Source organism: Podarcis gaigeae (assembly GCF_964106915.1).
Source record: "Podarcis gaigeae genome assembly, chromosome: 11".
In the NCBI taxonomy this organism is placed as follows: Eukaryota; Metazoa; Chordata; class Lepidosauria; order Squamata; family Lacertidae; genus Podarcis; species Podarcis gaigeae.
In genome coordinates this window covers 12359503-12381563 of record NC_139687.1, presented here as the reverse complement: position 1 = coordinate 12381563, position 22061 = coordinate 12359503, and the positions used below count along the sequence as shown (strand labels likewise).

General features: G+C 43.9%; 1 protein-coding gene across 2 annotated transcripts in view; it reads left to right on the top strand.

The window, feature by feature from the left end:
* Positions 1–22061, top strand: part of DIRAS2 (DIRAS family GTPase 2) — a 325804-nt gene that overhangs the window by 5481 nt on the left and 298262 nt on the right. Inside the window, exon 2 of one of the 2 annotated variants that reach the window (XR_014555982.1) lies at positions 15988–17880. Coding sequence is in view for 1 of the 2 variants with exons in the window: in XM_083702152.1 (XP_083558278.1) it covers positions 16028–16627 (600 nt within the window). In the remaining variant the exon portion in view is untranslated. Of the gene's footprint in view, positions 1–15987; positions 18345–22061 lie in introns of those variants that run through there. The other variant, XM_083702152.1, reaches the window with a different exon arrangement.

Here is a 22061-nt window from a genome sequence, read left to right as displayed (position 1 = left end):
GCTTGAGATCTTGCAAAATTCCTTCTTGTCCTCTCTACTAGTTTGATTGATTGATGAGTATTTATAAACCACTCAGGATTTTGTTGTTGTTTAGTCGTTTAGTTGTGTCCGACTCTTCGTGACCCCATGGACCAGAGCATGCCAGGCACTCCTGTCTTCCACTGCCTCCCGCAGTTTGGTCAAACTCATGCTGGTAGCTTCGAGAACACTGTCCAACCATCTCGTCCTCTGTCATCCCCTTCTTTTTGTACCCTCCATCTTTCCCAACATCAGGGTCTTTTCCAGGGAGTCTTTTCTTCTCATGAGGTGGCCAAAGTATTGGAGTCTCAGCTTCAGGATCTGTCCTTCCAGTGAGCACTCAGGGCTGATTTCCTTCATTTGATCTTCTTGCAGTCCATGGGACTCTCAAGAGTCTCCTCCAGCACCATAATTCAAAAGCAGCAATTCTTCGGCGATCAGCCTTCTTTATGGTCCAGCTTTCACTTCCATACATCACTACTGGGAAAACCATACCTTTTACTATACGGACCTTTGTCATGGACAAAGACAAAGACAACTCAGTATTTAGGACAATGATAAAGCAGCATCTAAAAGAAACCACTAAGGGGGATGGGATTGTCTGGAGATTTGGAGTTGGTTGTCAGCAACGTGCAGGTGACATGTAGATCCATAATCTCCCTTTCTTCTCAGCCCATCGATGCTGTGGAAGTTCTCAGCCATTCTCTGATACCATTGATGGGCTGGATGGGGGGTGATCAAGCAGAAACTTAAGTGTCCTTGATTATGAAGACAGCTGGTCCAGTGATAGAATATCCACTTGTTCTGGAAAAGATTCCACTCTTCTTGAAATATGAAGCTTACATTCTGGGAGTGTACTGAACTGGCACTGTTCCTAGATGGTCGAGACAAGTGGTGGCTGAGATTATGAGAACTTTTGCTCATCTTAGGCCGGTGTGGCAAATGGGTCCATTCTAGAGAGAGCAGACTTGGCTACAGTCAACACATGCCTTGGTTACATATAGACTAGATTCCTGTAGTGTGCTGTATGTTGACACACATTCTGCATATATATTAAAGGTGCAAGAAGCCTGAATGCTTTTTGAATCTGACTGTCCTAGTTCAGTCTGGCACTGAAAGTAAAGACTATAATACTCTGTACCAGTCAAAGAGAGAATTCTAAGGCTGGGTACCACCACCACAAAGGTCCTGTCTGTCAGGCTTCAGGGAATCGGCTTCCTTCCCCGTAGCAGTAAGTAAGAAGAGATCAAATGAAAGGAACGTCTTACCAGTTAGATTCTTTAATAATCACAGGGAGAGGAAAAAAGAGCACGTCTACTATAAATGGTGCTGCTCCCAATTAAGGCTCACTCCCCGCCCCCACTCCATCCCTATTAATCTACACCACTCCTACATTTTGTAATCTGAGTTTGTACCCTCTGCGCTTTCTGTTCTAACACTTTCTGAGCTCTCCGTGTCTTTGGAGAAGCGAGTGAATGCTGTCCAGAGATTGTGAATCTGTTAACTCTCTCTCTCCCAGTCCATCTTCTCCTAGCTGTTCCCCATCCAGTATTTCCCAGCTTCTGCCTTCTGAACTATGCCCCTCTGCAAACCATTGTTCCAAATCTATACCGTCCTCCTGCTTTTGGGAAGATTCAGGAGCAGGATCGGGGTAGGGGTTGGGGGGTGGCTCCCACCACTCCTCCTTAGTGCACCTCTCCTCAGCATGGTCTCTGACTCTGTCTGACATAATCACCTGTTTCTTTTCTGTTGGTGGATGAAATATACTCAGAGTCTAAAGTGGATTTCATGCTCTTTATTCAGCTCGTAGTGGTGAGGAGGAATGGAATTTCCCCCAGAATGTCGGCTTTATATACATTATTTATACAATGGGCCCCACGCGATTGGCTAATTCCGGGATTCTCCTGTAGGCCAATCAGGTTGCGGATTAACTTCCACCTGGAGCTGGATTGGGTGGCTCCTGTGGACCAATCAGACTGCTGCATTCTGAATCCTGTTGTTCTAGGACCAATCAGACTGCTGCATTTTGGATCCTATTCAATTCAGTACATAACAGTGGAGGTATCCAGAGAATTGTCTCTGAGGAGAATCTTAATATCTTGGTTGATCATGGTGTGACAAATTGGTATGATAGACCAACTTTGTGAAGGGCTGTCTAGTCTGGTCTTGAAGTGTGTGAGGAGACTAAAGAAAATTAATATAAACCATGTAATATCTGCAGATGCCCCACCCACATTTAATGGATGCATCTGAAACTCTGAACATGGTTCAAGAGGAGCTCCATAGACTTGGCCAGTTCCCAAAATGTACTGCATAACAACTGGTGCTGAATTTGTAGTATTTTGGTTTTGATCTGTTGACCACAGTATTAAAATGATTGACAAGTGCAGCAAGCATTTTTCTCTGGAAGCGGCTTCTTTGCAATGGAATTTTCAGCTTGTTTCGGGAAGAGAAAAGGGCATTTGTAACTAGACTATATTTTATTGCAAATGCAACATCTAAATTATACCAAAATTTACTCAATATTGTTTAAGCATCAAATGCATTTCCCCTGTATGCCCACACAGAATTCATATGGTTTTTAGAAGATGGTTTGGCTGGATGTTGTCAGCTACTGGTATGAATACTTCATCCTTTGTGATTAAACTTAGCTCAGCTGGAAATATGGAACGCCAGAACTGATTGTTCTCTTGCTACTTAGGCCTTCAAAATAGCAGTATTAATGACTGCTCATTGAAAACATGCCAGCTGCTTTGCTTAATCAGAAATGAAGCCCTGTGATCAATGAATGATGGACTGGTGGGGCTATTCCTCTCTGCCATTTGTGTGTGAAGACACAATGTAGAGTTGTTTGGCCTCTGAGAATGCTGCTGTCAGTACTTACTGGCACAATTGTGATATATTTCACAGCATCTAATAAGTGGCCCTAAACAGATAATCAGATTCTTTGTATCAGGATAGCCTTATATCTCAGCGCCCCCGCCCAACAGATGCCTGTCCAGATCCTCTTCAGAAGCCCCCAATGGCCAAAGTAGATGTGAAATTAATGGTGTGAATGCATTCAACATTGATGTGCCTTTAAGGTATGTGTGAGATTCTTTAAAACTGACCAGTTGGGCAAGGGTATAACATTGCCTCTCCCAGGCCTAGACCCTGCCCAGTGGTGGACTCCAGAAAGTTCCCCTGGCCATGGTCCCCTCCTCATTCATGCCACCTTTGAAGGTGACCCGGAAACTTCAATTAATCCAGAATGCGGCAGCTAGATTGGTGACTGGGAGTGGCCGCCGGGACCACGTAACACTGGTTCTGAGAGATCTGCATTGGCTCCCAGTACGTTTCCGAGCACAATTCAAAGTGTTGGTGCTGACCTTTATAGCCCTAAACAGCCTCAGTCCTGTATACCTGAAGGAGCGTCTCCACTCCCATCATTCAGCCATCATTCACTGAGATCCAGCGCCGAGGGGCTTCTGGCAGTTCCCTCATTGTAAGAAGTAAGGGTACAGGGAACCAGGCAGAGGGCCTTCTCGGTAGTGGCGCCTGCCCTGTGGAACGCCCTCCCAGCAGATGTCAAGGCAATAAACAACTACCATATTTTACTTTTAAAAAACAACTGAAGGCAGCCCTCTTTAGGGAAGTTTTTAATGTCTGATGCTGTATTGTTTTTAATATTCAGTTGGAAGCCACCCAGAGTGGCTGGGAAAACCCAGGCAGATGGGCGGGATATAAATAATAAATTATTATTATTATTATTATTATTATTATTATTATTATTATTATTGAGCCTGAAAGCACAGAAGTATCCCCAAACCTAGAGGGGTGTTTCATGTCCAGACAGCCAACTCAGGAGCTGGCAGATCTTAGAGCCCCCTGCCAATTATCACATGAGGTTCCTGGATATGATGAATGTTGTAGGGTGACCCTTAACCTTGGTCATCCCCTACCAACCATTAATCTGCATATGCCAACAAGTTCTGGCATTTGTAATCAACAAAGTTGTGGCCCAATTTCATCCCAATATTGCTACTCTGTGACTTATTGTAGGATTGTCTGTGCTTCATTGCACCTGGGTGCGCATAACAAAAACCACAGAAGTATATTTATGTGCTTAACATCACATCTAGCTTGACCCTGTGGCAGCAGATCCCACAAGGTCTCTAAGTGCTTAGTTGCACTGTCAAACCATCCCCTTATACTTCACTGTTCCTTGTAATCTTAAATCTCTATCCCTCCTGTTTAAATGTCCTTGACCTATTCTTCAAGGACACTACAAACAGTTCAGAAGCAGAACAGACAGTCAGAACAGGCAACCACTGAGTGCCAGAACATGCAGTAAGCTAAAATAATCTGATTTAAGCCCCACTGCAAGGGAGAAGAAAACAAATGCAGGAATTGGTTCTGAACTGGTATGGGAGGACTATTAAAAAAATTAGCAGCCCTAGCAAGGTGGCACTACTGTATAATTTTACTTTAAAATGCTTTCTCTTATGAAACCTTGACTTTTTATGAAAATATGTTTATGTCCTGATCTCATAACCAGCCACGAGTGATCATCATAGCATCTGAAGATTGAGGTTGAATCCTGACGAGACAGAAGGATGGTTTTTGGGGGACTGGGGGCAGACAGGTGTGGAGGACTCCCTGGTCCAGAATGGGATAACTGTGCCCCTGAAGTACCAGGTGTGCAGCCTGGGAGTCATTTTGGACTCACAGCTTTCCATGGAAGTGGAACAGGGCAGCTGTTTATCAGCTCCATCTGGTACACAGGCTGAGACCCTACCTGCCTATATAACACCTGTCCTGAAAGACCTATATTGGCTCCCAGTATGTTTCTGAGCACAAGTCAAAGTGTTGGTGCTGACCTTTAAATCCCAAAATGGCAATGGCCCTTTATACCTGAAGGAGCATCTCCACCCCCATCGTTCAGCCTGGACACTGAGGTCCAGCTCTGAGGGCCTTCTGGCGGTTCCCTCCCTCTGAAAAGTGAGGTTACAGGGAACCAGGCAGAGGGCCTTCTCTGCAGTGGCGCCTGCCCCTCCATCAGATGTCAGGGAAACAACTTTTAGAAGACATCTGAAGGCAACCCTGTATCTGGAATTTTTAATGTCTAATGTTTACAATTTTTTATGTGCTGTAAGCCACCCAGAGTGGCTGGGGTATTAATAATAATAATAATAATAATTTATTATTTATACCCCGCCCATCTGGCTGAGTTTCCCCAGCCACTCTGGGCGGCTCCCAATCAGTGTTAAAAACAGTACAGCATTACATATTAAAAACTTCCCTGAACAGGGCTGCCTTAAGATGTCTTCTGAACGTCAGGTAATTCTTTATCTCTTTGACATCTGATGGGAGGGCGTTCCACAGGGCGGGCGCCACTACCGAGAAGGCCCTCTGTCTGGTTCCCTGTAGCCTCACTTCTCGCAATGAGGGAACCGCCAGAAGGCCCTCGGCGCTGGATCTCAGTGTCCGGGCTGAACGATGGGGGTGGAGACGCTCCTTCAGGTATGCAGGACCGAGGCCGTTTAGGGCTTTAAAGGTCAGCACCAACACTTTGAATCGTGCTCGGAAACGTACTGGGAGCCAATGCAGATCTCTCAGAACCGGTGTTATGTGGTCCCGGCGGCCACTCCCAGTCACCAGTCTAGCTGCCGCATTCTGGATTAATTGCAGTTTCCGGGTCACCTTCAAAGGTAGCCCCACGTAGAGCGCGTTGCTGTAATCCAAGCGTGAGATAACTAGAGCATGCACCACTCTGGCGAGACAGTCCGCGGGGAGGTAGGGTCTTAGCCTGCGTACCAGGTGGAGCTGGTAGACAGCTGCCCTGGACACAGAGTTAACCTGCGCCTCCATGGACAGCTGTGAGTCCAAAATGACTCCCAGGCTGCGCACCTGGTCCTTCAGGGGCACAGTTACCCCATTCAGGACCAGGGAATCCTCCACACCTGCCCGCCTCCTGTCCCCCAAAAACAGTACTTCTGTCTTGTCAGGATTCAACCTCAATCTGTTAGCCGCCATCCAACCTCCAACCGCCTCCAGGCACTCACTGTATTCCAGGCAGATGGGTGGGGTATAAATATATTATTATCATCATCATCATCATCATCATCATCATTATCATTATCATACAGTGGTCCAAAGCCATGTTTTTAATTAACATACCACTTTGGGCACAATTGCCTGCATCCGTCTTGCACTCTGGTGTCTCAGGGTTTCTGAATGAGGCCTCCTGGGTTTGGTTCTTTATTCTGAAATGATACATGAAACACTAACATCTCCTAACATGCAGCATTTCTGCAGGGACTCTTAAGTGCATTTCCAGACAATTCTAATTTTGAACAGAAGCTTAATGGTGCCCACCCCTAAATGCAGGAAGCTGCTGTTTAGACACACCTTTAGGAAAGCAAACTATTAACAATGACCTTCTTCCTTATGGCACTTGAGGGTAGTCTGTAATGAGTTTCCATCAACTTATTGAGATTACTTAGCAAGGCTCCTAAAATTCAAAAGCAAAGACTGGCCTGATTATCGTGCCACTACAATAATGGCACCACTGATGCACTAAGAAGAGGGAATGTGTGTTCTCTTAAGCAACAGTGTGCAAAGTCCATTAGGAGCTGTCCATTGTTGTTGTTTAGTTGTTTAGTCGTGTCTGACTCTTCGTGACCCTATGGACCAGAGCACGTCTTCCACTGCCTCCCGCAGTTTGGTCAAACTCATGTTGGTAGCTTCGAGAACACTATCCAATCATCTCGTCCTCTGCTGTCCCCTTCTTCTTGTGCCCTCCATCTTTCCCAACATCAGGGTCTTTTCCAGGGAGTCTTCTCTTCTCATGAGGTGGCCAAATTATTGGAGCCTCAACTTCAGGATCTGTCCTTCCAGTGAGCACTCAGGGTTGATTTCCTTAAGAATGGAGAGGTTTGATCTTCTTGCAGTCCATGGGACTGTCAAGAGTCTCCTCCAGCACCATAATTCCAAAGCATCAATTCTTCGGTGATCAGCCTTCTTTATGGTCCAGCTCTCACTTCCATACATCGGAGCTGTCCATAGAAATATCAAATAAACTTACTATTTAGCACCACTTCAACGTTTGCCAAAGCAAAAGAGTCCTGTTGTTTTAAGAACCCTTATCGGAGTATGTCATGCAACAGATGTTTCTATTCTCTGTGCTACACGGCATGAGATCATCACTTCTGCCGTATTACAATCACTCGTATTCTCTAGTGTCAATTGTCCATCAGTTCAGGGTACTTAGAAAACTCGGAGAAGATTGGTAAACGCTGATGTTCATTAAATTGCTTACGAAATCATCTCCTCTACCAACAGACAACTAGCAAAAAAAAGCCTCTCTGAAGAAACTAGTTCTAGGATCTTATTGAGGATGCCGCAGTGTTGGACAGAAAGGGAGTACCAATTTTTGTTTGCTCAGGGAAAAAAACCTCAAATGGAGACTTTTCATTACATCAGTCATTTTGTGCTTTACAGCTAAATTTGGTGTGACTTGGCTTGGTCTGCAGTCCTGTACTTAAAATGCTTCACAAAATTCTTTGTGAATTATTAATCGCCCCGATTGAAATTCTGCATGAACACTCAGAGCCCATCCTCCAGATGAAAAGACCCGCAAGGCAGAGTATCTCACACTTACAGAATATACACACTCACTTAGAAAAAAACCTATGCTTTGCTTATTATTTTCCAATCCCCACCCTCTATAATTTATCCTTGGGGTGGGCAACTATTTGAAGTCCACCCAAAGGTGACTGTACTCTTGATACATGTCCTTTATTCTTGGCTTCTGAAAACCTAGGGTGGTGTGCAAATTCTCTCGAGTGGGGATGGGGAAGTTCAGATCTGGAGACTGAAAGCAGCCTGGCTCCAGTCTACATGTCCCCAGGTCACAGCCCTTGATGGCTGTACTTCCTGTCATCCCAGTGTTTTTGCTTGGCCGAAATGTGTCCTTGATAATGGGTCTTATTTTCCCAGATAGACAAATGTGTGCCTGGGGGGGGGGGCGCGTAGAAACCTCTGTGTTAAGTCATGGGTGAACCTATCAGACGACACAGCGATTCTTCAAACAGCTCTTGTTTATTCAGAGGCCAGAACAGAACTGAACTGAAGGGTTCAGCCAGCCTGCTTATATAGAGCTCCACTAGAACGCAACAGTAACCATTTTCTGTAACTATCCAATCACTGAACGTCACTTTCAATCCCTTATTTGCATATGTGGACCTGAGTGAAAACTATCTACAGTATCCCCCTGCTGGCCCAGGGTAAGAACTTCAGTACTTAACACTCTGCCTTTTGTATGGCTAGAATGTAGCCTACTGTACAGTAGGGGAGCAGATGGCACTTTGTTCTAAACCACTGAGCCTCTTGGGCTTGCTGATAAGAAGGTCAGCAGTTCAAATCCCTGCAACGGGTGAGCTCCTGTTGCTCTGTCCCAGCTCCTGCCACCCTAGCAGTTCGAAAGCACACCAGTGCAAGTAGATAAATAGGTACCGCTGTGGGGTAGGGATAATACTTATCTAGGGATGTGGGTGGCGCTGTGGTCTAAACCACTGAGCCTCTTGGGCTTGCCGATTAGCAGGTTGGTGGTTCAAATCCCTGCGACGGGGTGAGCTCCTGTTGCTCTGTCCCAGCTCCTGGCAACCTAGCAGTTTGGAAGCACACCAGTTCAAGTAGATAAATAGGTACCACTGTGGCGGAAAGGTAAACAGCATCTCTGTGTGCTCTGGTTTCCATCACGGTGTCCCATTGTGCCAGGAGCAGTTTAGTCCTGCTGATCACATGACCCAGAAAGCTGTCTGTGGACAAACGCTGGCTCTCTCGGCCTGAAAGCGAGATGAGCGCTGCAACCCCATAGTCACCTTTGACGAGACTTAACTGTCCAGGGGCCCTTTACGTTTTTTTTTAACCTTTTTTACAAATGTAAGGGTTGCATCCATTGCTTGGGCAACCTTTGCCTCTGGCCCTGCACAACGCCCCCCCCCCTGCCCCGCACCCTCCTGAAAGGGAATGTGGGTCTTGGACTGGGAAGGCTTCTAAACCCCTGCCCTACAGAGAACATTTGTGTTATGAAGAGGGCTTTTTGGGGAGTCCATAATAAAAGACATAACTTTTTAGTCCCGGTTCCCTGGTCCTTGCATTTCTTCCCACACTATTTTTACAGTCGATCGGCCTTTTTCTTCTTCCTAATAAGTGTAATCGGAAGATTCCAGGGCAGTGTATAAACGTGTGAAAAACAGGCCAGACACCATATAAATAAACGATGGGTGATAGCCATACTCAGATCCATGGGAAAGTATCGACGTCAGTAATGGTCCTGCTCTTAGTATGACTGAATTGGATATTGCCTTGTTATCTCTACTAGCCATAAAGGAAGGGAAAAACTGGTCCTACAGAGTATCCCAAGTGTTTTCTCAGGTTGATCATGCTCCCAAAATCTAATGCTCTGCAGTTACCTCTTGAATGAAAAAATAGCATAAGTCAGTGAGAGGAATGCAATGATTTCTTTTAAATCAGCCTGCTCAGGGCCTGTAATTAAACATTTTGTTAGAGAGATTCTTTAATCATTACTTATGCTCACTTACGATAATTTTATATTATAGCGATTTTTTTTAAAAAAGAGAAACCTAGTTAATAAATTAGGACTTTCCCTATCAGAGCCAGTTAATGTGAAAAGAGTTCCTAAGTAGCAGAGGCTATATATACACTGTGAGTCTTAATCCACATTACACGTCAAGTCAAGAGTATATATTAGATTAAACTAAAAGTGACTCTTTCATGGAACAAATGGAAAACTTTATGAATGCACACGCTTACCAGCAACTAGGAGAGTCATTGGGAAACATGCATTGCTGTCAGTGTTTCCCCCTTTTTAAGGAAAACTCTCTTATTCCGAATAGGATTCCTCGCAAGAAAAGGGAAAAGTTGACAGCTATGGACATGGCATGTAACAATATAGCCCAAAGGAATTATCTTTCTGCTTTTTCACAAGGAAATTGGTATTAACTTGAAATAACCCCCCAAAAAAAATATTTCTTCATGCAACATCCGGCTAATTTATGGAGTTGCTGCTCAGATTGAAATTCCCAGGAGTCAGAAAAGGTTATTTATGTATGCAACAACTGTGACCCGTGTTTTGTTAGCCCAAAAATGAAAAATGAGCAAGGTCCCAACCAAAGAAGAATGGCAAATTAAGTTGACACAATATGCACAGCTTGCAGACTTAACATAGAGAATAAGAGAACAAGAAGAACATAATGTTTAGAGAAGATTGGAAAACGTTTATTAAATATATGGGAAATAATTGTGTACAGCTGAAAATGCTGGCAGCATTAAGGTAAATTCAACCGTGTAAATAAGTTCTGATGGAAGTAATAATGGAATACTGAATGGTATAGTTTTTGTAAAATATGCAGAGATTTGTGATATGAACCAGGGAAAGAGAAGAAGGGAAGTCATTGATATTTTAAGGATGTAAAAATGAGTCCTTTAAATTGTAAAACAGAAAAGTTAATTTAAAAAATTATACACACAAATTTATAGAGTTGCTGCAGTATGTCCTGATGCTGATAACTAGCTGATAAATTTCATAAAGGATTAGACAGATTTGAAGACAGTTAAGTCTAATTAGCCATAAGAGCAAAAAATGAAAAATAGAAATGGCACTATCACTACATCCTTGGGCACAGGGAATGGCTGTTTCAGTTCTGCTTATCATGCGCATATTGCTAACCTGTGGCCACCAACAAGAGGCAGCAAATCTTCAATCCAGTCATACTGAGGCAAAGAGGAAGTCAGTTCAGCAAGCTTACCCCACCCAGGTTTGAACTCCTTTGTAAAATGCTCTGCCAATTTCAATTCAACACATCTTCTGTTAGCCACTCTTAAGGAAGCTTCTTGGTGCAGTGGTACAGTGGTACCTCGGGTTACATACGCTTCAGGTTACAGACTCCACTAACCCAGAAATAGTGCTTCAAGTTAAGAACTTAGCTTCAGGATAAGAACAGAAATTGTGCTCTGGCGGTGCGGTGGCAGCAGGAGGCCCCATTAGCCAGTGGCATAGCGTGGGGGATACAGGGGGGGCGGCCACACCGGGCGCAACATCTGGGGGTTAGGGTTAGGGGGCGCTAATCCACGTGTTAGGGGGTGCAAATCCATGGGTTAGGGGGCGCAAATTACTTGCCTTGCTCCGGGTGCTGACAACCCACGTTACGCCACTGCCATTAGCTAAAGTGGTGCTTCAGGTTAAGAACAGTTTCAGGTTAAGAACGGACCTCCGGAACAATTTAAGTACTTAAACCGAGGTATCACTGTAATTGATAGGGGCAAAATGCTGAATAAGGTGGACATTCAGTCTGATGGCACCAAGGGGTTTTATGTTCTTCTTACGGCTTTCACCCAATTAAAGAAATCTTAGTTGTTTAATCACGTTCAACGAAAGATTAGGAAGAACTTTCTGAAGATACAAGCTGTGGAACAGCTGTGGACAGTGGAACAGATTGTCTCATGTGGTAGTGAAGTTCGCTGGAGGTTTTTTTACAGCGACCACCTGTCAAGGATGTTGTAGTTGAGTGTTTCCTGCGTCAGCAGGGGGTTGAACATGGGTGGTGCTGTGTCTAAACCATGGAGCCTCTTGGGCTTGCCGATCAAGAGGTCGGCGGTTTGAATCCGCACAACGGGTGAGCTCCTGTTGCTCTGGCCCAGCTCTTGCCAACCTAGCAGTTTGAAAGCACACCAGCACAAGTAGATAAATAGATACCACTGTGGCAGGAAGGTAAATGGCGTTTCCGTCCACTCTGGTTTCCGTCACGGTGTCCCGTTGTCCTAGAAGCTACTGTTAGGACCATCATAAGACGTCCGCCAGCTTCCAGCCATGGAAATCAGCAGCCTTCAAGCAAGCAAACTTACCTTATTATTGCTCCATAGCATCCCACTGCCAGAGGATTGCCTCCTTCTGTTCACCAGTTTGCCTCCTCCAAGTGGAAGAAACCTGGGCAGTGCTGAATGTCTCATCCATTGCCAGGTGTGTCCTGCTGGAAATAGAAAATGGCTTTCCCCTTGGCCTGCCTTTACATCCACTCTGTTGCCAAGTGCTTTTGTGACATCACAAGAAACCAGAAGCAGTTTAGTCATCCTGCCCACATGACCTGGAAAGCTGTCTGTGGACAAACGCTCAGCCTGAAAGTGAGATGAGTGCCACCCCACACATCATAGTCGCCTTTGACTGGACTTAACCACACAGGAGTCCTTTACCTTTACATTTACCTTGAACTAAAGGATCTTCGAGTTCCCTTCCAACTGTGTGACTCTGTGAGTTTGAAAATATCAATTGTATCTGCATCAAAAGGTAAAGGTAAAGAGACCCCTGACCATTAGGTCCAGTCATGGCTGACTCTGGCGCTCATCTCGCTTTATTGGCTGAGGGAGCCGGCGTACAGCTTCTGGGTCATGTGGCCAGCATGACTAAGCTGCTTCTGGCGAACTAGAGCAGCACACGGAAATGCCGTTTACATTCCCGCTGGAGTGGTACCTATTTATCTACTTGCACTTTTATGTGCTTTCGAACTGCTAGGTTGGCAGGAGCAGGGACCGAGCAATGGGAGCTCACCCCATCGTGGGGATTTGAACCACCAACCTTCTGACTGGCAAGTCCTAGGCTCAGCGGTTTAACCCACAGCGCCACCCGTGTCCCTTGTATCTGCATCTATTTGGATGCAAAAAGGAGTATACTATAAGTGCAATTCAACTTCGCTATTAGAAATGTTTCATCTCCACAAGTATTGTAGCTTGCCAGATAGACGTGTCCTTTCCAGACAAACTGTTCTGGGGAGTTATATTGACTTCCAAAGTAGGGTTGTCATACGTCCAGAATTTCCCAGACATATCTGGAATACTGCAGTTGGAAGTAGTGTCCGGTTGGAAATCACTGGGGGGGGGGGGGAGGGGAGTCTGGGAAAATTTGGATGTATGGCAACCCATGTTGGCAGTATCATTTTTGGTGATTCTCCTCAACAACTTTGCCAGAAAAAGCTTAACAACCTTTCTGTCCAGATTTTCATTGTGTGAAAAATGGCAACCCTACTCCAGAGCCAATCTAGGCGGAGCATTAGAGGGAACCACATTGTGACCCTCTCTCTTTGTGCAGGGCTTCTGCTGACGGACTTCACTAGGTGAACCCCGTCCTCTGTTTTTAAATGATGCATGTACAGTATGTCACTGTTTCCCAACATTGGTCTTCAGCTGTTTTTTGGACTACAACTCCCATCATCCCTAGCTAGCAAGACCAGTGGTCAGGGATGATGGGAATTGTGGTCCAAAAACAGCTGGAGACCCAGGGTTGGGAAACACTGATGTATGTAGTTCAGCAGTAGCACTAAAAATGGGGTGTTAGAGAGAAGGTACAATGTCTCTCCAAAAATGGCACATGCTACATATGGTTTGTATAAATAGTTAAATTTTAAAAAAATAAAAATGGCCCTCCCCCATATATTTTTTAAAGTTAAATGCATTTTTAATGAATTCATGTAACCAATTAATTGACAAATCTTGCAGCCTCGCTTCCCTTATTTAATTTCCCCCCCCAGGCAAAAATATCAGTGATTAAGATGGCTACCAGAATCAATTTTATGTTCCAGCACTTGCCAATTAAAATAAATGGTCAACAATTAAATAAATGACAGCATGCTGCTCTTAAGTTTATTCGGAATAATAAAAAGACAAGGATTAAAGCAAAACTCTTACACGAGAGTAAACCAGGGGTGAAGGAGGGATTTCAAATTCCAAATGGAATGGCTTACTCAGAGAGGTTCGCCTGGTGCCTTTATTATATATTTTCGGGGGTCAGGTGAAAACGTTCCTCTTCAACCAGGCCTTTGGCTGATTAATATTCCACAGCCTTTTGAATGTGTCTGTGGGAAGGGGGGTTATTGTTTTGTTTTTGTTCTATTTATTTGTGTTTTTACCTTACATTTTCATCATGTCGGCTGCCCTGAGATCTTGGGACGAAGGGTGGTATATAAATTTAATTACATTACATTTAATTAATTTATTAATGGCAATAATAAGTTTCCTGTTGACTTGGAAGACATCATTGCATAATTGCACCCCCCACCTTTTTAGGGCAAGGGCAGATCGACCAGCAAAAATGTTCAACACAGAGAACCATAGCTGTCAACGTTTCCCTTTTCTAAAGGGAAATCCCCTTGTCCCGAATAGGATTCCTCGCAAGAAAAGGGAAAAGTTGACAGCTATGCAGAGAATCTTTAGTTACATGACCGACCTGGACAACAGACCTGGTCCGCATGTTCATTTCCATTTTTAAAAAATTACTTCACCACAACACCGTCATCCCCTTGGCTCTGTGCTATTCGTACCCAGTTCTGGCAAGCTCTGAAGATGCATTGTCCCATCTGCCTTGTCCTTTTAGCTGTAATCACGATTGCGACATTATTCGTCGTCACGGCTCTTCTTTACTGCTCTGCCTAAGCCATAGCCCTAGTTAGCAGCTGTCTCATAGATTTAGTCAGTGTTATCCTCTGGGGGGGAAATTCCTTCTAACTGCCTCCGCTCTTGTTTCTTCCTGTAGGCTGGATTGTGACACGAACTAGACGCCTACCTTCTCTTTGCCTTCTAGAGCCTTTTCTTATCTTTTCTCTTAGCATTTTCTCAGCCCACTTGTCTTTAACATTATACTCTGGGGAGTTCACACTTCGATTGGATATGAGAAGCTGTAATGCCATCCCTGTTTCTCCATATTGCGCTGAGATATAGTCCCATTCTAATGGCTCAACGAGGCAGAATCTTGGCATTTACGATACATTTTGAATCAGGCCCAGAACGCTTCTAGCTTTTCTGCATTAGGCTAGAGACAGAGGGAAATATCTTAATTTGGAAATTGGGGTGAAAGAGTTTTTCTCCTTTCGTTTCTTAGTTCCTCCATGGCTTCCCTCTGATTTTACTTTCTAAAATTAATTACAGTGGTACCTCGGGTTAAGTACTTAATTCGTTCCGGAAGTCTGTTCTTCACCTGAGGTACCACTTTAGCTAATGGGACCTCCGCTGCCACCACACGATTTCTGTTCTCATCCTGAAGCAAAGTTCTTAACCTGAGGTACTATTTCTGGGTTAGCGGAGTCTGTAACCTGAAGCGTATGTAACCCGAGGTACCACTGTACAGTGGTACCTCGGGTTACATACGCTTCAGGTTACATACGCTTCAGGTTACAGACTCCGCTAACCCAGAAATAGTACTTCAGGTTAAGAACTTTGCTTCAGGATGAGAACAGAAATCGTGCGGTGGCGCAGCAGCAGCAGGAGGCCCCAGCCAATCTAACCACCTTGCGACTTGGGATCCCCAAAGTGTTGTCATTTGTGGACCTTAAGGTCCTCTGCGGGGCATACCAGGAGAGGCGGTCCCATAGGTACGTGAGTCCTAGGCTGTATCTCATTTTGTGTGGTGATGATTTACTGAGGCATACTTGTGTTTCTTGTGCATTGGCTTAACACTACAAAATAATATTGATACAACTGTAAATACAACCCTATCAAATGTGCTTTTTGGTTGTGGATGCACAGAGGCTTTTTTTGCAGTGCTTTTTTGAGGAAGGTGGGTGTGGTTTGGGGGAAACTGCTTGGCAGGCCAAATTTGGGGCAGAGTTTCTCCATTTCCATTTGAAAAGGTAGAGCGAGTGTTATCTTTCAGTGTTTGGAATGTGTCTGCTGCTCTCTGTGGGAGTTTACCAATAGCGAACACTTCCTCAAAATCATAGAAAGACAGTGAGTTATATAAATTTACGGATCTGCTTTGTACTGAAAGATGGGCATCTAAAATTGAGAAGAAAGAGCCTCATCCTTCACACTGTGCGATAACATAGCTCATGTTTCCCATTTCTAGCGTCCTGGATTTATTTTGAACTATCTCCCCCCACAAATTATTAATAGATGATTCCTATTTCTTCCCACATGCAGGTTTCTTTTCCTCGTTGAGCAGCGCAAAGCTTGAAAAACCATGCCTGAACAAAGCAATGATTACAGGGTGGTGGTGTTTGGAGCCGGAGGAGTTGGCAAGAGTTCCTTGGTCCTGAGATTTGTTAAAGGCACCTTCAGAGACAGTTACATCCCTACAATTGAAGACACCTACAGGCAGGTGATCAGCTGCGATAAGAGCATATGCACTTTGCAGATCACCGACACAACGGGGAGCCATCAGTTTCCTGCCATGCAGCGTTTGTCTATTTCCAAAGGACATGCTTTCATTTTGGTCTACTCCGTCACCAGCCGGCAGTCCTTGGAGGAACTCAAGCCTATCTACGAACAGATCTGCCAAATCAAAGGGGATATAGACAGCATCCCAATCATGCTGGTGGGGAACAAGAACGACGAGGACCACAACCGAGAGGTACAGACCAACGATGGAGAAGCCCTGGCCAAAAAGTGGAAGTGTGCCTTCATGGAGACCTCTGCCAAGATGAACCACAACGTGAAGGAGTTGTTCCAGGAGCTGCTGAACTTGGAGAAACGCAGGACTGTGAGCTTACAGATTGACGGCAAAAAAAGCAAGCAGCAGAAAAGGAAAGAGAAGCTGAAAGGCAAATGTGTCATTATGTGAAAATAGCACTATCTCGGAGCTGCCATCTAGACTCCTTCTTCTGACTGTACCATGTTTCAGACCTGTACACAATGGAAAACAAACAAACATGTGAGACTGTTTTATTAATAGCTGTTTTGAAAATATACCAGAAGTAAACAGTTGTGTGGAGTGAAAGCGCTACCAACCTCTCAACCCTTTTATAAATTAGACATTTAACAGCAGCGGCAGCAAAGCAGTTACCAGAAGAAGAGCGATATCTCTTTTCGAGAGAATAGAAAATGAAATATCCACAACTAAGTACTCCCGCCGGTATCGTTGCCACTATGTAAAGATGAGGAGTTGTTAGTTTAAAATTTTATGCTAATGCTATATGTAGAATTAATGAAAGATGTATTTATCTACAAAAATATATATTTGGAAGTAGAACTAAATTTAGGGTTAAGTTAACATAGCTTTCTTGGATTGCAAGTTTATTCTCTCACACTGAATTGTGCTCTATTCTTCTTCACATGCTTTATGATACTGATGAACACTGAACTAAGATGTTTCCCCCCCCCACCTTTGTAATTTTCCTAGTGCCCCTGATGAAATATCAAGGCCTCAGTGACATCAGGCAGCACCAAATATTATTATGGGATGCATAATCTGACCACCTCCCCTTTGCGAATAGATCTAACATTGCCGATTAGCTGTTCTGGGTAGCATGACAATTATCTGGTATGAGGATGCAAGGGCAGAGGAAATGTTTTTGACCCAGGGGTGAAATCTGTAACACTCAACTTGCCAGATATTTCTTTATTTTTATCTTATAAAACTGAAGTAGACTCATTACATTTGACTCTCCAAAGGTTTCTTAGTTGATATGGGTATCAGTTGAATTAGTCGCATGCTCCTGTAAACACCCCCCCCCCATTTTTATTCTTAGCAAACATCAGATTGGCTGGGAGAAATCAGGTATTTTCTGTGAGGACAGAAAAATTTGATCTCAGTACTCATCCTTGCTGGATGGCTGGGGGCTGGGGACAGTCTCTGAGGGGTGGGGATATATGATGAGACACGGGTTTCCAAATCCAGCCTTCCCACATGTCAGTTGTGGCATCAGGGAGTAGAACAGAATTACCTGCATCTCATATGCTGACAGGTGCGGGTTCAGGGTGGGCAACTGATGGACTTAGTATGGTTTGCGAATCTTGAATGGACAGGGCGAAACCTCTGTGCCAAATGACATTTTCATTACAGTGCAGTGGTACCTCAGGTTACAAACACCTCGGGTTACAAACACTTTGGGTTACAGACTCCGCTAACCTGGAAGTAGTACCTCAGGTTAAGAACTTTACCTCAGAATGAGAACAGAAATTGCGTGCTGGCGGCAGCAGGAGGCCCCATTAGCTAAAGTGGTACCTCAGCTTAAGAACGGTTTCAGGTTAAGAACAGACCTCCGGAACGAATTAAGTTCGTAACCAGAGGTACCACTGTACATGCGTCAAAGCAAGATGTTGCTGCTGTTGTTTTTTTAAACTAAAAGCTGCATCGTGAAGAGAATGAGCTACTTTGAAGCAGAACATATTAACATTTTGGCAAGTGTGTGTATCAAAAGCTGGAAAATGCAATTAAGTATCTTTAAAAATAGCACGCACGTTACATTTCAAATGTCACCCAAAAGCTACTTAAAGGCATCCTTCGCATTGGAATACGCATTGCTCACAAATACTTTAATGCTGTGAACCCTTTAATGCCTGCAATATGAGACCACAGTTTATGCCAGTTTACTTTCCATGGTCCAAGGAGAAATAGGTAGGAGAGACTTAACAAGGCCCGATGCACCAAGGGTGAATACAGAATCCCTTTATGTGCATTTGACCCTTATGGAACAAATGTGCATTTAGAGGGTGTGGCATTACATCAGCAGGCCCCACCTCTGACTGCCACACATCCATTTGAACTAGAGCTGTGCCCCAAAATTTATAAATTTCTTTTAGATCATTTGTTGGGTGGCAATGGAATCAATTTCAAACCAAAAAGGACCCCAACCCTGTGCCACTCTCAGAAGTGCAGTTTCTCTCTGCAGTTTCCCAGAATGCCTTGGGAACAAGGCCATGTCACAACCTGTCGCTCCCAGGGCATTCTGGGAAATGTGGCCCAAGGGAAACTGCCTAAGGCTTTCTCCACAATATCTTGCTGGCAAGGTAAGGGCAGCTGTCTCTCAAAAGGTTTGGAGAAAATCCTCTTTTTCCCCCACTTCCCCCCTGGACAGTGGCAGAAAATCAGCCCCTGTTTTAATGGCGGGAATATTTTCAGGAATCTGGGAGAAATGTCAGCTCAGACTTAATCTGAACATCTGTTGAGAGTATACGCATGTTAGGTGCACAGCCTCTTTGCTGATATTCACATAAACACAAAGTATGTTGTGTATTTGCTCTAGATTAAAAGTCTACGGAGATTAATTTTAGGTTCTGAAGAGTTATGCAAATACACGTTTCCGAGCACAATTCAAAGTGTTGGTGCTGACTTTTAAAGCCCTAAACGGCCTCAGCCCAGTATACCTGAAGGAGCCTCTCCACCCCCATCATTCTGCCCGGACGCTGAGGTCCAGCGCCGAGGGCCTTCTGGCGGTTCCCTCATTGCGAGAAGCAAAGCTACAGTGAACCAGGCAGAGGGCCTTCTCGGTAGTGGCGTCCGCCCTGTGGAACGCCCTTCCAGCAGATGTCAAAGTGATAAACAACTACCTGACATTCAGAAGACATCTTAAGGCAGCCCTGTTCAGGGAAGTTTTTAATGTGTGATATTTTACTGTATTTTTGGTTTCTATGGAAGCCGCCCAGAGTGGATGGGGAGGCCCAGCCAGATGGGCGGGGTATAAATAATAATAAATAAATAAATAAATAAATAAATAAATAAATAAAATAATAATAATAATAATAATAATAATTATTTTGACACCCATTCAGTGGGATCTGAAGCTTTTGTTTTCAGTTTTCAGTCTATTGAAATGGCTTCCTTCACATGTAGAAAAGATGGGTTGAATCCAACAAGTTTCCTTCTCCAGAGGAAGCAAATTACTAGATCCATTTGGGTGTCTTCACCCAAAGAATGTACCCAAAAGCAAGTTTCTTTCCCCTTTTCCCTCCCCCCTCCTGATTTCACAGAATTGGGATTACTCCTAGAAGCAGGCATTTTAAAACCATTTCTGATTGCATGCAAGACGTTTGTCTCATTTTCTGCTGAGTGAGTCTTCTTTCTAGCTGTCAGAAAATCCAACAGCATTGAGCCAGACAATAATTCAATACGTAACCACATAATTGGTCTGTTCTGCCTTCAAGCCAGCGCTTTGGCAAAGGTTTTCATCTTTTCCATTTGGGATTCGATTAAGAAAAGTGACAAACCAAAAGAAAGACGTATTATGTGAGACATCATGTAGCTGGATGTTAAAAAATAACAGGCTATATACAGCTTTTGAAGTGAACGGGCATCTTGAATAAGAATCTCAGGACTAACTTATGAAAAGCATCAAAACTCCAGGGGGATTCGCTTGTGGCTGGCTGTGGCCATCCACTCGGAGCTGATGTGTTTCTTAACTGAGGTCCATGGAAGCCAAATAGTCCAGCTCCAACCCATTTGAGGCCTTTCCTTGCTAGCATTTACTTTCTCCATCCCAATCAATAGAAAATCATGAAAATCTTCACAGAGAGGCAGCTAGCTGGATAAAGTATTCTATCTGGCTCTGCGGCTAGTTGGATAAATTATTCCATCTCACTCTGCGGCTTTTGGAAACTGCATGGGCTCCAAATTCTCCCATGGTAAATCAATGCCCCTCTTAGGAATTTAGAGGCTGCCTTTAGTTTGAATTGCTCTCCTGGTCCTTTTCCAGGTTTCAGCTTCTTATCTCTGTTTTATTTATTTTAAAGCCTTCTGCCCATTTAAATTGCCTAAGATAGTTGGAGGCACCAATAGACCCTCCAAGTGTCCCTATTTCCAGGGACAGTCCTGGTTTCTGATCTGACCCCAGAATGTTCTGCTTTTCCTTAGGACGTCCTTATTTTCACAAGAGAAATACTAGAGGGTATGGTAGGACACCCTTATTTTTGTTGGAGAAATGTTGGAGGGTATGGAGTTATGTGAACTCTGAGCCAAGGAGATAAGTAACTACACAACCTTTAGAATACATCTGAAGATAGCCATGTGTAGGGAAGTTTTTAAATGTTTTATTATGTTTTTATATATATTGAAAGTTGCCCAAAGTGGCCGGGGCAACCCAGACAGATGGCTGGGGTATAAATTATTATTATTATTATTATTATTATTATTATTATTATTATTAGCATTTTCTTGGGAGTTTTGTTCTTAGTTGGTTGGGTTTAATATAGAGACTGTTGTGCTTATTATTATTATTATTATTATTAATTGAATAGGACGTCCCTATTTTATCATCAGATAAATGTTGCAGGGTATGCAGTAACAAAACAATGCAAATGAAACAACAGTCCAACCAACTAAGAAACACCACCCCCAAGAAAGTGGGAATATATGCACAACATCTAATGGCAATGAATGCACCTGAACGCTAAGGGAGCACACAGTGTACAGCCTGCCATTTCATCTACTGCAGCAACAGAAGTATCTTTTGAACTTCTGATAGTTTATTGTAGGGCAATTGTGTTTTTCCCCTATATCTTGAACCAGTGGTGTAGCGTGGGGGGGTGCAGGGGGGCCCGGCTGCACCGGGTGCAACATCTGGGGGTTAGGGTTAGGGGGCGCAAATCCACGGGTTAGGGGGCGCAAATTACTTGCCTTGCCCCGGGTGCTGACAACCCACGCTACGCCACTGTCTTGAACCAAATGAACATACACTTTCCTGCTTTTAAATTTACTGGAGGCAGGTGGTTTGGGACAAGAACTGAAGGTGGGGGTTTGGACAGTGATTCTTGGCATGAGAATCAGGGCATTAGAAACATGCCCGTGTTTGCAGTATCAAAAGGTTGGAAAGTATATAACAAAGAGCAAGCCTGCAGGATACCGTTGTCCCAGAACAGCCAGTAATATATACCTTTTACAAATGCACAGAAACCCCAAAGAGAAAGCTGTTACAAAGCCTTCTTAACTTCATCACAGCTTATATTATATAATGTGAAGGAAGGTTTGCCTAATCCCTAAATGCAGCCAGTGATTGCAGTCCTAATCCATTTGCACCCATGAAACCTAAAGAATCAAATTTAGACATCTAACTTGCCTAGTAAAAAGCTATTTCAGACACATAAGCCTCTGGCAAACAATTCACTGTTACATGTAAGGATAATATCTTTTTGTTCCTTGTTGACCCCACTCTCCAAACAATATAATAAGCCATGACTATGTTTTATTGCCTTGCATTTATCTGTGCAGGGCTAGTATAGAAGCAATATTTATTCCTGGACCAGTAATTCTAAGGTGGATATATTTTATATTGTACCCTTCC